The sequence below is a fragment of the Natrix helvetica genome (assembly GCF_964273705.1).
Source record: "Natrix helvetica genome assembly, chromosome: 6".
Taxonomy (NCBI): Eukaryota; Metazoa; Chordata; class Lepidosauria; order Squamata; family Natricidae; genus Natrix; species Natrix helvetica.
Window position 1 is genome coordinate 8415287 of NC_138553.1, and position 17695 is coordinate 8432981.

At 46.0% G+C, this 17695-nt stretch overlaps 1 protein-coding gene across 12 annotated transcripts in view; it reads right to left on the reverse strand.

Moving 5' to 3' along the window:
* Window positions 1-17695, reverse strand: part of SOX5 (SRY-box transcription factor 5) — a 973495-nt gene that overhangs the window by 6163 nt on the left and 949637 nt on the right. For all 12 annotated transcript variants that reach the window (XM_081957811.1, XM_081957805.1, XM_081957814.1 and 9 more), the window contains 3 exons: window positions 14727-14835; window positions 13837-14010; window positions 1692-1908 (listed from right to left, as the gene is read on the reverse strand). In XM_081957811.1, the coding sequence (XP_081813937.1) occupies window positions 1692-1908; window positions 13837-14010; window positions 14727-14835 (500 nt within the window). The remainder of the gene's footprint in view (window positions 1-1691; window positions 1909-13836; window positions 14011-14726; window positions 14836-17695) is intronic.

Below are 17695 nucleotides of genomic sequence, written 5' to 3' on the forward strand. Positions count from 1 at the left end.
ATAAATAAATAAATAAATAAATAAATAAATAAATAAATAAATAAATAAAATTTATTTATCAGCACAAATACAACACAAATATAAAAAGGCAACATTAAAAATAAAAATATGTTTTTCTGCCTGGATGGTCTTCTGTAATGAGCCGAAGGACAGAAAGGGGGAGTAGTGAGCTTCCTCCCATATTTGGGCATACCAGGGGTTGTAACACACACACATATATAAAACCTTCACATCATTAGTATTTCTTATACAGTATTATATTAACACACTCTGATTCTAAGGAGTTAGACATTCTACTCCCCCTCCCCACCTGAAAAGAACTCTGTTCCAACTGACAGTTGCCTTATATTAACATGCTCTGATGCTGCACCTTTGCTAGACCAGACATAGGAGTGGCCAGTGGGTGATTCATCCGGCCCGTGGAAACATGGGAGTCCTGTAGTGCCATACAAGCCAGCACATATCATCCAGTCTTGCAATGCTGCTCAAGGTAGTCCTTGAGTTATGACCCTAATTGAGCCCAAAATTTCTGTTGCTGAGGGAGATGGTTGTTAAGTGGATTTTGACGCATTTTACGAACTTTTTGCTTCTCATAATTGTTAAGCGAATCTCTTCTGTTGTGAAGTGAATCCGGCTTAGACTTAGGACTTAGGTCCTGGATCTGAAGTTCCAATGGTCGCCATCCGACATGGTTGCTTGGCCGAACTCCAGGCGCTCGGCAACATGGCTGCATTTACGGCCATCTGCATCATCCTGCAGTCACATGACTGTATTTTATGATGGTTTTGGCAAAGTAGCAAATTCAGTTGTGCTTCCAAGCCACTGAACTGCAGTCGTATCAGAGGTGAGTTCTTACCGGTTGGGTCTGGTAACTTGGTAGTAGTAGTAACTTGGCTGGACAAGCGCCCGAAGTAGTTCTATCCTCAGCGCTGCCATCTTGATTTTAGGTTCTGCGCATGCGCAGAGTAATCTTCATTGCAAAAATGTAATCCCCCCCCCCTTTTCTGACGTCGTGCGCATGCGCAGACCTTTTTAGGTGCAAATGTGTCTGGTGTGCACATAAAACATTTTGCGTGCCAAACCCGTAGTAATGCCGGCAGCCAACCACCCCTGAGTCATATGTCTGCAAGAGGGGAGGGGGTTGACCATCAAAACTTCAGATATTGGCTGTAAGTCCCCATCGCCACTGTGAATGGTTGCTAAGCGACCCGTCATAAGCAGAGCACCTGTCATGGCTGGTGTAGAGGCCTGACGGAACCGGTAGAGTGGCAGATCCAAATTCATCCTAGGGAAACTCACTATTAAGGATTGCTTGGACCTCCTGTTGCCGGATACTAGGCAAATGCCGTAGCTGAGAATCAATTTTGCAAATATTTCAACACAGAAAACGATTTTTTTTCTGTCATGAGCCACATACATGCCGTACGTAAAGCAGCATTGGAGGCACAAATGGAGGGCTAGTGGGGGAGAGGGGATGGTTTCACGCATGTGAATGCACCACTTTGACAAATGCAGCTTCACACACGAGGGTGCGAGAATTGCTGCTCGCCTACCAATTCTGCAACCAGGTACCGCAGGAAAACTAAGATTCATAAAATCCGCAACTTGCAACATAAATCACAAAACATGCACCCCGCCTCCTCCCGCCCTTCCCATGGAACTGAATGCTGTGGAATGCAAAGGGATCCTACCCCACATTGAAATATTGCCTCATCTCTTGACGCCGATTCCTCATGATTGCCTTATATTCGCCGATCCGTAACTTCTTGCCATCTACTAAGCACGTCCGCTTCGGCCTGGGCTTGTACTTGTAGTCCGGGTACTTCTCCAAGTGCTGCTTGCTGAGGCGAGCCTGCTCCTCGTAGTATGGCTGTTTTTCAAGGTTCGTCATAGCTTTCCAACGAGACCCTATCAAGGAAAGAGGACAAGAAAATGTTAAAATATTCATGACTGGGAGAGACATGGGAACAAGGTCAGCCAATGAATAGGCATAGTAACTAAGTCAGCCAATGGGAGCTTAAACAGATCTGAGTCTGTGCAATGAACTAAAACAGAAACTTAAGAAGAAAGCAGTCTGCTGCTCTGAGAAGTAAACTAGCAGTCTGCCCGGGGTTGTCTGCTGAAATGAATCTAACTGCTTGTGTTTGCCTGTAACTCTCCTGACTTGTGTTTACTTGGAAGAATCACCTGTTGGTATTGTACATTTATCCATGTATTCTTATGTATATAAAGAAGTTAATGAATCCTGCTGCATCAGTTATCTGTGTGTGCTTCTGGATTTGAATTTATGCAACAAAGTAAGAATACACTGAAACTGCCTCAAAGTAATTACAGTAAGTGGTTAAAACCTCCTTTCTAGATTTTAGTGCACGAAGAGTTATTAAAATGATAGCTTTACAGTAAAGGATTGTTTTTATGGATTTTTTGAGGAAGTAGTTTCTGTCCAAGCCAAATGTCTACTAAAGCAGAATTAACATGGTGTAGAATTTAAAATTTATCGACATCACATACATTTTGCAGAAGGTCCCTAATGTATGTAAAACTTAATGTATGTCGTGCGTGCAATAATTACGGATTAATTTGTTAAAGAACAGTGATTCAGATTTGTATACTGTCTCTATTGTATTGCCTATCTGCTAAACTGAAGCCTACAAATTAAAGGATTAGTTACTGAGAATCAAATTAAGATTGGGTCACTGAACAGGTTGAACTCAAATGACTCATTTTATTTATGTACTTAGTTTTAAAAAATAAAGTTCCCCTATTTGACCATCTCCAGTTAGTATAAAACAAAGGAGGTAAAACAAATAGTGAAAAAAGTAAGGTTCTACGTTTAAGCAAGAAAAACCAAATGCACAGGTACAGTATAGGTGGTACCTTGCTCAGTAGTAGTAACTGTGAGAGGGATCTTGGAGTCCTAGTGGACAACCATTTAAATATGAGCCAACAGTGTGCAGCAGCTGCCCGGAAAGCCAATGCATAAACAGAGGGATAGAATCAAGATCATGTGAAGTGTTAATACCACTTTATAATGCCTTGGTAAGGCCACCCTTGGAATACGACATTCAGTTTTGGTCACCACAATGTAAAAAAGATGTGGAGACTCTAGAAAGAGTGCAGAGAAGAGCAAGAAAGATGATTACAGGACTGGAGGCTAAAACCTATGAAGAACGGTTGCAGGAACTGGGTATGTCTAGTTGAATGAAAAGGAGAACTAGGGGAGACATGATAGCAGTGTTCCAATATCTCAGGGGTTGCCACAAAGAAGAGGGAGTCAAGCTATTCTCCAAGGCACCTGAGGATAGAACAAGAAGCAATGGATGGAAACTAATCAAGGAGAGAAGCAACTTAGAACTAAGGAGAAATTTCCTGACAAAACAATTTATCAGTGGACCAATTTGCCTCCAGAAGTTGTGAATGCTCCAACACTGGAAGTTGGACTAGAAGACCTGCAACGTCCCTTCCAACTCTGTTATTCTATTTCTAAATCCTACCAAAAAAAAGCTGTACAGGTTGTTTTCCTCTGATGACCTCAACTGAGCCCCAAATGTCTGTTTGCTAAACAAGACAATTATTCTGTCTCCAGCAAAAGCCCTTTTTTTTTTTAACATTCTTCAATTCAAGAGTTTTACACGCAAGCACGTATAGAGTTTGTGGGGCTTCCTCAGAAAAACGCATCGTGTTTGTACTTCAGACATTTGATGTAAGCCGAGAAGAAAAGAAAAAAGAAAAAGATATTTCTTGGAAGAAAAAAAAGACCCCCAATATTTCTGAGACTCTCTCAAACATTCCAGTTATCGACTTTTCCCTGCTGAGTTAACCAAAAAAAAAAAATCAACAATTTGCTTTGGACAGATCAGAAAAGTCTTCTGTGATATACTATATTTTTTGGGATATAAGACACACCTTTTCCCCCCCAAAAAAGAGGCTGAAAATCTGGCTCCATCTTATACACTGAATGCAGCATTTTTTGCCTCCCGAAACCTCGCCCCCTCTACCAAAATGGCCGTGCATAGCCTTTAGGAGGCTTCCAGAGTGCTCCTGGGGGGTGGGGAGTGCAGAAATGAGCAAAAAACATGCCGTTGTTTGCACAATTTTGCCCCGACAGCCCCTAGGAGCACTCTACAAGCCTCCTAAAGCAGGGGTGTCCAAACTTGGCAACTTTAAGACTTGTGGACTTCAACTCCCAGAAGCAGAGCTGGCTGGGGAATTCTGGGAGTTGAAGTCCACAAGTCTTAAAGTTGCCAAGTTTGGACACCCCTGTACTAAAGGCTATCAATACCCCTTTTTTTGACAAAAAAAACAGGCCCGTTTTTTGTGAAAAACGGGTTGTTTTGGGGAGGTCAGCAGAGTGCAAAAACTTTTTTTAAAAAATTTGTCTCTTCAAAATCTTGGTGCGTCTTATACTCTGAAAAATATGGTAGATAGTCCTTGACTTGCAATGGTTCAATTTAGCCACTGGTCAAAGTTATAATGGTGCTGTAAAAAGTGACTTGTGATCTTTTTTCACTTTTATGACCGTTTCAGCTTCCCCATGGTCAGATGATCAAAATTCTAATTCTTGGCAACTGACTCGTATTTATGATCGTTGCGGTGTCCTGGGGTCATGTGATCCATGTCAGGGTTCCAAGTAAGACCCCCCAACGAAAGAAGACTCCGAGACTCGAGCTTCCTCAAAGTTCCATTTTATTAGAGATGTCTTATTGGCACATCTGGGAAAACCCGAATCTGAAAGCTTCCAGGTTTTCCCCACCCAAATGAAAGTTCAAGTCCCTGCCCAGCACCCACATGTCCATCACATGGTCCAATCAGGCACCGTCCCAACTGGAGATGCCTCCCAGTCACACCACTCCAGGGGCAGGGGCAGGGCAAGACGTCCTTGACTCTCTGAGAAAGGAATGTTATTTTGACTATATCTATCCCATTCCATACGATACCCCTCCCAATTTCCCACAGCATTCAATGTGGCAGGTCTGAAGGCCCAATGCCAAAGATGGAATTACATTTAAAACAGTTAAAACTTGACAAAATCACCATCAGTCAAATGCAAAAAGCTGCACTGCTTGAATCTACAAGTATATTATGAAAATACGTTATGATGTCCTAGGCCCCTGAGTGGGGCCCGTCTAGTAATCAATGCCAAATCTGGCGAAACAACTGGCCGCTGTGATACAATTGTATAACAACAACAACAATAATAATTTGTTGACCACATACTCAGCTGCTGTAAAAAAATCACGCAGACTGATTATAAATTGCGGCACAATTCAGTAGCACAAATGATCCACTGGAATTTGTGCAAAAATTATAATATTAAAACAACAACAAACTGGTGGGAACATAAGCCTGAAAAAGTCACCGAAAATCAGATGGTCAAGATCCTGTGGGATTTTCGTATACAAACAGACAAAATACTGGCGCATAACACGCCAGACATCACACTGGTTGAGAAAAATAAGGTTACAATCATAGACATCGCAATACCAGGTGATAGCAGGGTCGAGGAGAAGGAACATGAAAAAATCGCGAAATACCAGGACCTAAACATTGAAATTCAACAATTATCGCACAAACCAGCAGTGGTAATTCCAGTGGTAATCGGCACACTGGGTGCTATTCCAAAAGCACTGGAATTACATTTAAAACAGTTAAAACTTGACAAAATCACCATCAGTCAAATGCAAAAAGCTGCACTGCTTGGATCCGCACGTATATTACGAAAATATGTTACGACGTCCTAGGCCCCTGGGTGGGGCCCGACTAGTAATCAATGCCAAATCCAGCAAAACAACTGGCCGCTGTGATACAATTGTATAATAATAATAATAATAATAATAATAATAATAATAATAATAATAATAATAATAATAATAATAATAATAATAATAATAACAACAACAACAATAATAATAATAGAAATCACGCTTCCAGGTTTGCAAACCTCATCATTCTTTCAACAAGGGGAAGCTGACGACTAACTGGGGCTGTCAACCCGGATAGAATCTGGAACGAATTTGCACATTATAATCCACCTACTGTACATTTAATCAGACAAAGATGCCGCTGAAGTGCCCATTGCATTCTTTCTCCTCATTCCCAAGCCCAAATCCAGGGTGAAAACAGTAAAAGACGATGCCTTATGTTTTTTTTTTAAAAAAATCAGCTGAAGTGGCTTATTAAAACCAGATTTGGAGGGTATTATAAAATGCTTAGAAGCCCTTTAAAATGTCAACACAGACTCTCCAGAGATGTTTTTTTATTCAAAATTTTAGTCTGGTTCAACAGCTATTTTAAGCAGAATGAATTAGCCATCGACCGCTCGGCGGTTGTTATCTAAAACAATCGGGGAAACTTTGAGACCCTTGTTGTGACCTGCCAGGTGGCTGCAGATTCGGACAATGAGGAAGTTGGGGAGGAACATGGGCCAGTCCTGGAGTCTGGGGAAGGCTCTGATGAGGGCTCTGTGTCGGAGACAGAGAGGAGGCCAGAGCCATATGCCAGTTATCAGCTGCCTTCAGAGTCAGACATCAATGAGGCAGATGAACAGCTGGAGCCTGTTCCCAATGTGGCGTGTGCAGAATTGCCAGACGAAGGGGAACAGCTGAAGAACAGGGTTTAGCTTGGGAGTAAGGCCACAGGTGGACGCTGAATGCCCCCTCCCAGATGGAATAAAAGAGGAGCGAAAGGGGAGTGGAGTTTGCAGGAGAGCATTAGTTCGCTTAATTGGTTCGTGACTCTCTGAGTCTTCTGGCCACGTTTTGCAGATATCAGCCTGTCAGCTCTCCAAGCCAGATAAGGTCTGTGACTGTAAATCCTCCCTTGAAAGACTTTGCTGGATGTGAATGAGCAGAATTCACAGTCAATTAATCAAAGGGTTTTTTGTCGGGACAAGGAGTTTGCTCCATGCTCTCGGGAAGCCTCGGTCAGAACAATCCCTTTGTGCTTTTATATATGTACAAATTGGGAGGGAGGGGAACGAGGGGGGGAGCGAAGGGGCGGTCCCTCTGCTCAGACCAATTTCGGAAGACGATTACTGGAGTACGGCAAGTTTAATCAAGAACACTGTTTAAACGAGAGTGGACCAAACTGTTTGCCTCTTGAATCACAGGCCTAATCTTGTGGCCATAACCAGTTTTAAATCCTCTTGACTGGCATATATAAATTTTATCATCCCCGAAACAAATGTACTCTCGCCTTATCTCACTTTCTTCTGACTAATCTAATCAATTCAGGCGCCCCGTTAAAACTCCACAACCTGCCGTCAAGCTCAGATGTGGGATTCTGTGAATCTGTTTGGCATGAAATCAATAGCTACGCTTAATCCTGCTCTTAAGAGCGTTTCTTCAATGGCTGGATTTCGCATTCGGTAGGAGATATTGACATAATACTTGGAGAGAATTTTGGGATTACGCATTGGAATGCAAAGATTAGAAGAAAACAAAACTCTTTGAAAATAATTATTCAGGGAGTTTATAAGGTTTATAAAAAGCCAGAAGGAGGACGAGGCCGATCTGCATCTCGGTGCCAATGAATGATGTGAGAATTACGAGGCAGTTGTCAAGAGATGCTTTGCATTCTTTATAGAACATAGAGGGAGAGAGATGGAAGGGACCTTGGAGGTCTTCTAGTCCAACCCCCTGCTCAGGAAGGAAGCCCTATATCATTTCAGACAAATGCTTGTCCAATCCAGAGGTGGTTTGCTGCTGGTTTCACTACCGATTCGCAACCCGCGTGCAATGGGCTCGCTCGCTTTGCTCCCGCATGCACTGTTCAATGTAAATTGTTTATGCGCAGAACGATTTACAGTGAACTGCGCATGCGCAGTCACTGAAATCCAAAATGGCGGTGGCCCTGCGGCAGCCAGGGAATTGGTTCGTGGGCGTGGCAGGCCTGGGTTACTGCCTGTTCTGCGACCCAGGCCTGAATTCTACTACTGGTTCAGCCGAACCGGGCCGAACCGGGAGCAACCCACCTGTGGTCCATACTCTTCTTAAAAGCCTCCAGTGATGGAGAATCCACAACTTCCGGAGGCAAGTCATTCTGCTGATTCATTGTTCTAGCTGTCGGGGAATTTCTCTTTAATTCTTCTTTGTATAAAAACATTATTCGGAGAATGATGAATGTTGCAGGGGTGAAACGCTACCGGTTTGCATCGGTTCATAAATACATGCCAGTTGCCAAACGTCAAAATGTGGATCATGTGATCAAGGGGGTACTGCAACCCACGTAAGCATGGAAAATGGTCGCAAGTCACTTTTTCCAAGTGCTGTTGGCGCTCTGAACGGTCAGTAAGCAAACTGTTGTAAAATGAGGACAACCTTTGAAAGCCAGAAGAGTCTTCTGGGAGACCACAGACACATCTCCACTGTCCATCTCTGAGAGGACAATCCCCCCTGCCCGCTAAGCCCAATCAGATCTTTGCTAGTTTGGTCCTCTCATCCACGATCCTGGATGAGAGAGGTTTAATTATAGTTAAACCTGGTATTCAATGGCGGCGGCAGGGCTTCTGAGCATCTGACAGCTGGACACAGAGGAAAAGCACTGGATTCTGGAATGTGGAATTGACCAAACACACCTTTCCTGCAAGCAGGCCACAGTGTTCTGATCTAGGCTGCCCCAAAAAGCACAAAGCAGAGTCCTGGTCCCGACAAAACCCCTTTTATTAAACGAATGTGAATTCCTTTAATTCACATTCAGCAAAGGCCTGGCAAACAGTCTTTCAAAGGAATATTTAGGACTACAGACCTTATCTATCTTGGAAAGCTGCCATGTAAATATTTTGCAAATGAGGTGCTGTCAAAGGAAAGACTGGGCACAGAGTCTCTGAGATTCACGGACAGATCTTCACACTCCTGAAACGAATCTAATGACCGAACAAATGAATTGCTTCCTGCAAAAGCCCACTCCCCTTTCGCTCCTCTTTTATCTCCCATGGGAGGGGTCATTCACCATCCACCAGTTGCTTTACTCCCAACTCTACCCCGATTTCTGAGTTGTTCTTTTCTTCTGGCAGCTCTGCGCATGTGCACACTGGGAGCAGGCTCTAGCTGTTCCTCTGCCTCACTGCTGTCTAGCTCCGTAGGCATCTGATCACGGCCAGACGGCCTCTGCCTCTGATGCCAGAGACCTCGTCCGAGCCTTCCCCAGCCTCCAGGACTGGCCCATGCTCCTCCCCAACCTCTTCACTGTCCGACTCTTCTGCCAGGTCTGCAGACACAACACACAGTTAGTCCCTTCTGCCCAGCACTGCTGAGTCATCATTCTGTACATTACGATGGAATTTGAATTTTGTGTTGCCCAACGTTTCTCCGAATTGTACTCTAATCTACTGAAAATTCTACCACGAACATATTGAAAATCAAACTGAAAGTCGTGTTTTAGCAAATACATTTATGTTCAAAGAAAACAAATACATGAAGAACTGCACATCTGGCAGTCCCGTTTCCTACCCTTAATAATAATAATAATAATAATAATAATAATAATAATAATAATAATAATAATAATAATAATAATAATAATAATAATAATAATAATAATAATATTTAATGCTTCTAGACCGCCCCCTCTCCCGCAAGGGACTTGGGGCGGTGTACAGTTCATACAAAATATAACAGGATACAATAAAATTAAATTAAATATGTACAGTTGACAATTGACATGGAGAAGGTTAAAATGTAGTTAAAAGAACTGTACAAAGCAGATATAAAATAAATTCAAACCCCTAAAAACAAATACAGTAAATTAAAAAGCCCCTAAAATAACCAGATATAATACATTTGCCAGGAGGGACAGTTGAATTATGCCAGGCCTGCTAATCGGAACAGGTGGGTCTTCAGTTTTTGCCGGAAGGAGTGGAGGTCAGAAGTGGTTCTAATGTCGGGGGGGAGGTCATTCCAGAGGGTTGGGCCCATCACAGAGAAGGCCCTACTCCTCGGTGTCGCCCGCTGGCATTGCCTAGTGGACGGCACCAGGAGAAGTCCCTCCCTGTGTGAGCGTATTGGCCGCAGGGATGTATGTGGGAGGATGCGATCCCGCAAGTAACTAGGTCCCGTGCCATGGAGCGCTTTAAAGATGGTAATCAGCACCTTGAAACGCACCCGGAAAACCACAGGCAGACAGTGCAGCTCGCGCAGGAGAGGTGTTACGTGGGAGTACCTCGTACTCCCCATCACAGCCCGCGCGGCTGCGTTCTGAACTAACTGCAGTCTCCGGGTGCGTCCCAAGGGCAGCCCCATGTAGAGAGCGTTGCAGTAATCCAGGCGGGACGTCACCAGCGCATGAGTGACCGTGCGTAGGGCATCCCGGTCCAGTAGGGGGCGCAATTGGCGCACCAGGCGAACCTGGTGGAACGCCCCCCTTGCCACGGCTGCCACATGATCATCCATTGACAGCCGGGCATCAAGGAGGACGCCCAAATTGCGCGCCCGTTCCACAGGGGGCAATTGTTCGCCCCCTATGGCCAGCGATGGGATCAGCTGGCTGAACCGAGGTGCCGGTAGCCACAGCCACTCAGTCTTGGAGGGGTTGAGTTTAAGTCTGTTGTCCCCCATCCAGACCCCGACGGCCTCCAAACACCGGGACATCACTTCGACAGCCTCGTTGGGGTGGTTTGGAGTTGAAATATACAGCTGAGTATCATCAGCGTAGAGGTGATACTCAACCCCAAAACCACGGATGATCTCACCCAGCGGCTTCACATATGTGTTGAACAGGAGAGGCGAGAGGACCGACCCCTGTGGCACTCCACAAGTGAGTGGCCTCGGGGTCGACCTCTGTCCCCCTGTCAACACACATTGCCTCCGGTTGGAGAGGTAGGAGCCAAACCACCGCAAAACGGTACCTCCGACTCCTATCCCCTCCAACCGGCGCAATAGGATACCATGGTCGATGGTATCAAAAGCCGCCGAGAGGTCTAATAGGACCAGGATAGAGGAACAACCTCTATCTCTGGCCCTCCAGAGATCATCAACCAACGCGACCAAGGCTGTCTCTGTGCTGTGCCCGGGTCGGAAGCCGGACTGGCGTGAGTCTAGATACTCGGATTCGTCAAGGTGTCGTGGAAACTGCTGCGCCACCACATTCTCTACAACCTTCGCTAGAAACGGAAGGTTCTAGACTGGACGATAATTAGCTAGCTCCATTGGGTCGAGTGAAGGCCTCTTAAGCAAGGGCCTCACCACCGCCTCTTTCAAGGCGGTTGGTAAGGATCCCTCACCCAATGAGGCATTCACCAGGCCCAGAAGCCAGCCTCGGGTCACCTCCCAAGATGCCAGTACCAACCAGGAGGGACACGGGTCCATTAAACATGTGGTGGGTCGCAGCCGTCCACGCAACCTATCTAAATCCTCGGGGGCAACAGAATCAAACTCCTCCCAGGATGGTCTCACAAGACTCGCTGTTGGCGGCCCGTCTGGTCCACTGAGTGGGGCCCATCCGCTCCGGATCTGAGCGACTTTGTCCTGCAGATATTCCCCAAATTCCTCTGCTCTGCCCTGTAAGGGTGCCCCCTGTGTCCTCTGTGACAAGAGGGAGCGGGTCACCCTAAACAGGGCGGCAGGGCGGTTATCCGCGGACGCAATAAGGGTGGCGCAATATCTACGTTTGGCCACCCTTAATGCCACAAGGTAGGCCCGCAAGTAGGATCTTACCTGTGTTCGATCAGATTCGGAGCGTGAGGACCTCCACCTGCTCTCTAGACGTCTCCTGTGGCGCTTCATCACCCTCAGCTCCTCGGTATACCAAGGAGCCCGGGTGGGTCGCTGCCGCAGGAGAGGTCGCAAAGGCGCAACCCGGTCCAAGGCCCCAGCCGCCGCCCTATTCCAGGCGGCCGCTAGGTCCTCCGACCGAGCGCGGGTCAGGGCTACAGGTAATGGCCCAAGCTCCGTCTGGAACCTATCCGGCTCCATCAGGTGCTTGGGGCGGTACCAGCGTGGACCGTCTGGTCCCGCCTCCTCGCGGTGGGGGGTAGCGCCAGGGAAGTCAAGCCGGAGACATGAGTGATCTGACCATGACAGGGGTGTAACAGTAAAATCCCCTCTACCCAGATCACTCGTCCACTGCTCAGATACAAAAACAAGGTCCAATGTGTGGCCTCCTTCGTGTGTGGGGCCCTGAATTAACTGGGTCAGGCCCATGGCTGTCATGGAAGCCATGAACTCCCGAGCTACCTCAGATGCTGCTCCCGTCGACGGCAGGTTGAAATCCCCCATAACCACAAGCCTGGGGATCTCAACCGCCGTCTCCGAGATCAGCTCGAGGAGCTCGGGCAGGGCTGCTGATGTATAGCGAGGAGCCAAGTATACAATCAGCAAACCCAACTGCCTCCCTGGGCCCCATTTCACACCAAGGGACTCACACCCGGATATCTGAGGAACAGTGAACTCCCTCGGCTCTAGACCTTCCCGTATAACTACCGCCACCCCACCACCCTTACCCAGGGCCCGAGGCTGATGGAATGCACGGAAACCTGGTGGGCACATTTCCACGAGGGGTAAACCACCCTCGTGGCCCAACCAGGTTTCCGTTATCCCTGCAAGGTCTAGCTCCCCCTCAGAGATCAACTCATTAATGAGGGGGGCCTTGTTGGTTACGGACCTTGCATTGCAAAGCATCAGCCGTAGGCCCGGGCTCTGTAGTTCCTGGCCACCTAGGTTGCGGGGATTGGTGCAAACGACCGGGCATAGCCAACAACCACGGTCTCCCAACCGACCTTGTGATCTTCTCTTGTCCTCGCACCCCCCCTCCCCGCGACCGTTGTAATCAAACAACCCTCTATTGGAATCACTTGTTCCCTCTCCCCCCCCCCGCTCCGCTCACTTCCTTCCCGGACTCACCTGTCCGTCTGGCACTGGCACTGGCGCCTCTCCCGGCCTGGTTATCACACCCCCCCTCCCTGGAACCCCTTAATAACAATAAAAAACTTCTGGATAAAAAGCCCCTCAGCCTCCGTTTCTTCCACCTCTCGGGGTTCACAAACCCGTCATCAAGGCAGGCCCTTGAGAGAGCCAAGGGCCATACCTGCGAGAGCGGGGCCTCCCGCAGGCGGAGCAGGTCCAACCTCGAATAAATAGTTCGTTAAAAGTCCAATGGAATCAGGATGCTAATAAAGGTTGATAGAAAGTTGGTAAAAGTTCATAAAAGTTGATGGTTAATGAGTCGGGGTCTTAGAGGGAGGAAGGAGATGTTAAAATATTTAGATAGAGAAGAAGGGGGTGGGAATGATCGAATACCCCCAATTACATAAAATTGCATAAAACGACGAAGGTGACCACAAGGTGAGAGATTGTTCAAGGACTCGGGGCGGCTAAGAAATTTATTTCTTAGCCGCCCCGAGTCCTTCGGGAGAGGATGTGGCTAAGAAATAAATATTTATTATTATTATTATTATTATTATTAAGGTGTTCAGGATGTTCCATGGCAGAGTGACCCAAACGTGGGAGATTATTCGCGCTGGTTCAGGGTGGTTCCTTCCTAGAGGTCCACAGAGACTTACAGTTAGAGTTTGGTGTCCCCTGCTGGCGTTGACAAGGCCTGGGGGGGGGCATAGGGGCGTTGGGAGCAGCCAGGGTATGATGGAAAAAACAGCAGAAGTCCAGGCAATGGCGGCCTTCCTTTCCCTCACCCGCCGCCATAGCCACCTCTAGTTGGTCTCTCCCGGCTAACTCACCAACTCCTAGCCATATCTTGTTCTCCTTATTCTCCCCCCCCCCCGGTCTTAGGTTAGTTGCCAGCAGCAATGCAAATCTCTTGCAAATCTCTTGCGCCTCAAGCCTCACACCCATCTGACCTTTTTTGGTTGTTGTTATTTTGTTGTTATTTTGTTGTTGTTCTTACCCAATATTTTGCTGATGTTGGAGTTGTGCATATCCGGGAAAGCCTGCAGGATCTTCCGCCGTTCGTCTTTCGCCCACACCATGAAGGCGTTCATCGGACGCTTGATGTGTGGCTCGTTGCTCCCACGCCCTCTGGATTCTCGGTAAATTCGAGATTCTGAGACTCCCGCACTTCCTAAAATGTTGAGCGAAAAGAGAGGTTAGGCAAGGAACCAATATTATTTCATGGTATTCATTCTCCCATCATTGACATCTCTGTTGTGGCTTGCCAGAGGCCAATGTAACTGACAGAAGATTCGGACAGTGAGGAGGTTGGGAAGGAACACGGGCCAGTCCTGGAGTCTGGGGAAGGCTCTGATGAGGGCTCTGCATCGGAGGCAGAGAGGGGGCCAGGCCTGTTTGACAGTTATCAGCTGCCTTCAGAGTCAGACATCAATGAGGCAGATGAATAGCTGGAGCCAAGGAAGTACCGTATTTCCCTGAAAAGAAGACAGGCTCTTATTTTCTTTTGACCCCAGAAATAAAGCGCTTGGCCTTATTTTCGGGAAGGTCTTATTATTTTTGAGGTGCAGGAGGCGGCGAGCGTGGTCACCTCACAGCTGCTGCGTTGCAGTATTTTCGGGGAGGGCTTATTTTCAGGGGAGGGCGTATTTTAGCGCATGCGCTCCAAAGTTCGATTGGACTTGTTATCCAGGGCAGTCTTATTCTCGGGGAAACACGGTAAGAAGAAGAAAAATAAATAAATCCACAGATCGAAAGCCTCCCGCCCTTATCTTTGCTGAGTTAAGGTTTCTTTCCATGCTTATGGAGCAAAGATCTCAAGGCTGTTTCCTCACTGATTTTGTGGGGCCAGGCACGGCTGGAAAGAAGGCAAAAGGCCGGGCTACTGACCATCCGAGTCTCCGCTCATGTTGAAATCTATCATCGCGTGGCTAAATTTCCCGTCTTCGTTCTGTTTGACTGCCAGCTGTTGAGTCAGGTTCTCCAATGTCGTCTTGTCCTGGGTGGGGGGAAGAAAAGAGAATACAAAGCCGTCTTTTATTAATATGCAACCAAACCGCAACATTAGAACGTCATTTTAAAGATTCCTTGGGGAAAGAAGATCAGCATTTAAGGAAAACTTCTTGAGGTGGGAAAAGAAATGAAAGGGGGGGGGAGGAGCAATCTTTTAAAGAAAAGGCATTAGGAATTATAATTGTGGATATTCGTTCTTCTCGGCCAAGGAAGATGATGTGCAAATCCCGAAAAGTTTGTGAAGCTTGGATTGATATAATAATGGTTCGAATAACCAGGCCATTTTAACTACAAGGAGCTTCTTGGAGTCAAGTGGCTTTAACCAAGCTAATAAAACATTATTTTCTTTATATTGTGATGTTAGCATCTATCTATCTATCTATCTATCTATCTATCTATCTATCTATCTATCTATCTATCTATCTATCTATCTATCATCTATCATCTATCTATCACTATCATCCCTTCCTCCGTCTGTCTGTCCCTCCATCTATATCTATCTATCTATCTATCTATCTATCTATCTATCTATCTATCTATCTATCTATCATCTATCTATCTATCTATCTATCTATCTATCTATCTATCTATCTATCTATCTATCTATCTATCTATCTATCATCTATCTATGGTATCTCCCTCCCTCCCTTTTTGTGTTTGTCTGTCTGTCTGTCTATCTACCTACCTACCTATCATCTCTCCCTCCCTCCCTTCCTCTATATCTATCTATCTATGATATCACCCTCCCTCCCTCCCACCCTGTCTGTCTGCCTACCTACCTACCTACCTATCTATCTCTATCATCCCTCTCTCTGTCCGTCCCTCCATCTATATCTATCTATGGTACCTCTCTCCACCTGTCCCTCCCTGTATCTATCTATCTATCTATCTATCTATCTATCTATCTATCTATCTATCTATCTATCTATCTATCTATCTATCATCTACCTATCATCTACCTATCATCTATCTATCTATCTATCTATCTATCATTTATCCACACACATACACACATCACTGACCACTTAGAATACATAGTGTAATTCCCATAGAATCACTCAAACTGGATGGCATTTTCATCTCCAAAACCCCAAACACTCTATCTATCTATCTATCTATCATCTACCTATCATCTACCTATCATCTATCTATCTATCTATCTATCTATCTATCTATCTATCTATCTATCTATCTATCTATCTATCTATCCATCCATCCATCCATCCATCCATCCATCCATTTATTTCTATCATGCCTCCCTCTCTCCATCTATCCCTCCATCTATATCTACCCATCTATGGTATCTTCCTCCCTCCCTCCCTCCCTCCCTCCCTCCCTCCCTCCCTCCCTCCCTCTATATCTGTCTGTCTGTCTGTCTGTCTGTCTGTCTATCTATCATCTATCTATCAATCCATTCATCCATGCATCCACCCATTTATTTCTATCATGCCTCCGTCTCTCCATCTATCCCTCCATCTATATCTACCCATCTATGGTATCTTCCTCCCTCCCTCCCTCCCTCCCTCCCTCCCTCCCTCTATATCTGTCTGTCTGTCTGTCTGTCTGTCTGTCTGTCTGTCTGTCTGTCTGTCTATCTATCTATCTATCTATCTATCTATCTATCTATCTATCTATCTATCATCATCTATCAATCTATCTATCTATCTATCTATCTATCTATCTATCTATCTATCATCTATCTATCATCTATCTATCATCTATCTATCTATCTATCTATCTATCTATCTATCTATCTATCTATCTATCTATCTATCTATCTATCTATCTATCTATCTATCATTTATCCACACACATACACACATCACTGACCACTTAGAATACATAGTGTAATTCCCATAGAATCACTCAAACTGGATGGCATTTTCATCTCCAAAACCCCAAACACTCTTCCAAGTTTAACATTTTTACTGACTTCCAAAATTAAACAAGATACACAATACGAAAGTAAACCCCCTCAACACCCTTGATGGGCTGGCTGGTTAGGGGATTCTGGGACATGAAGTTCACTTGTCTTAAAGTGGGAAAGCCTGCTCTGTTGACAGACTCCACAGAGGCCTGGTGAACTTTCTCTGACTAGGACTCCTGCAGTCCTAAGGCCAGAATATGCTTTCATAGGCATTTATATGCAGAACTGCCAAACCAGGGGTGGGTTCCTGCCAGTTCCAACCTCTTCTATAGAAGAGGTTCCACAAATCTACAGTGCCATTTAGAACCGGTTCCAGCTCTCTCCCCCCGCCCATCCGCACATCATCAAGATGAAGAGCGAGAGGAGGAATTCTGGGAGTTGAAGTCCACAAGTCTTAAAGCTGTCAAGTTTGAACACCCCTGTGGTTTTTTTCTAAAGGGTTAAGGGGTGCAAGGGTCTTGTAACTTGACAGCTTTAAGACTTACGTGCTTCAAATGCCAGAGTTTCTGAGCCAACATTTTGGTTGCTAAGCAAGAGCGTTGTTAAGTGAGTTTCTCCACATTTGACAACTTGGCCACGCCCACCCAGTCACATGACTTCCAAGCCCCTCCCACTCAGTGACATGGCTGGCAAGCCACTCCCATCCAGTCACATGGCCGGCAAGCCACTCCCACAAAGCAGACCACACCTACAGAAGAGGTTCTAAAAAAATGTGAAACCCACCACTGTGCCAAACGATCGCGTGGCGAGCGCCCGAGATCTTCTAGTCGCACAAGTTCAACTGGCACCACTTTTAGCTGCCTTCCACTGCAGCACAACACCGGAGACTCTGTTTCGGGGACAAGGTGACCCCACCTCACCTCTCGCTACTAAAACATGCAGTATAATAAAATAATTCAATTAGTCGCCATCAAAAGGA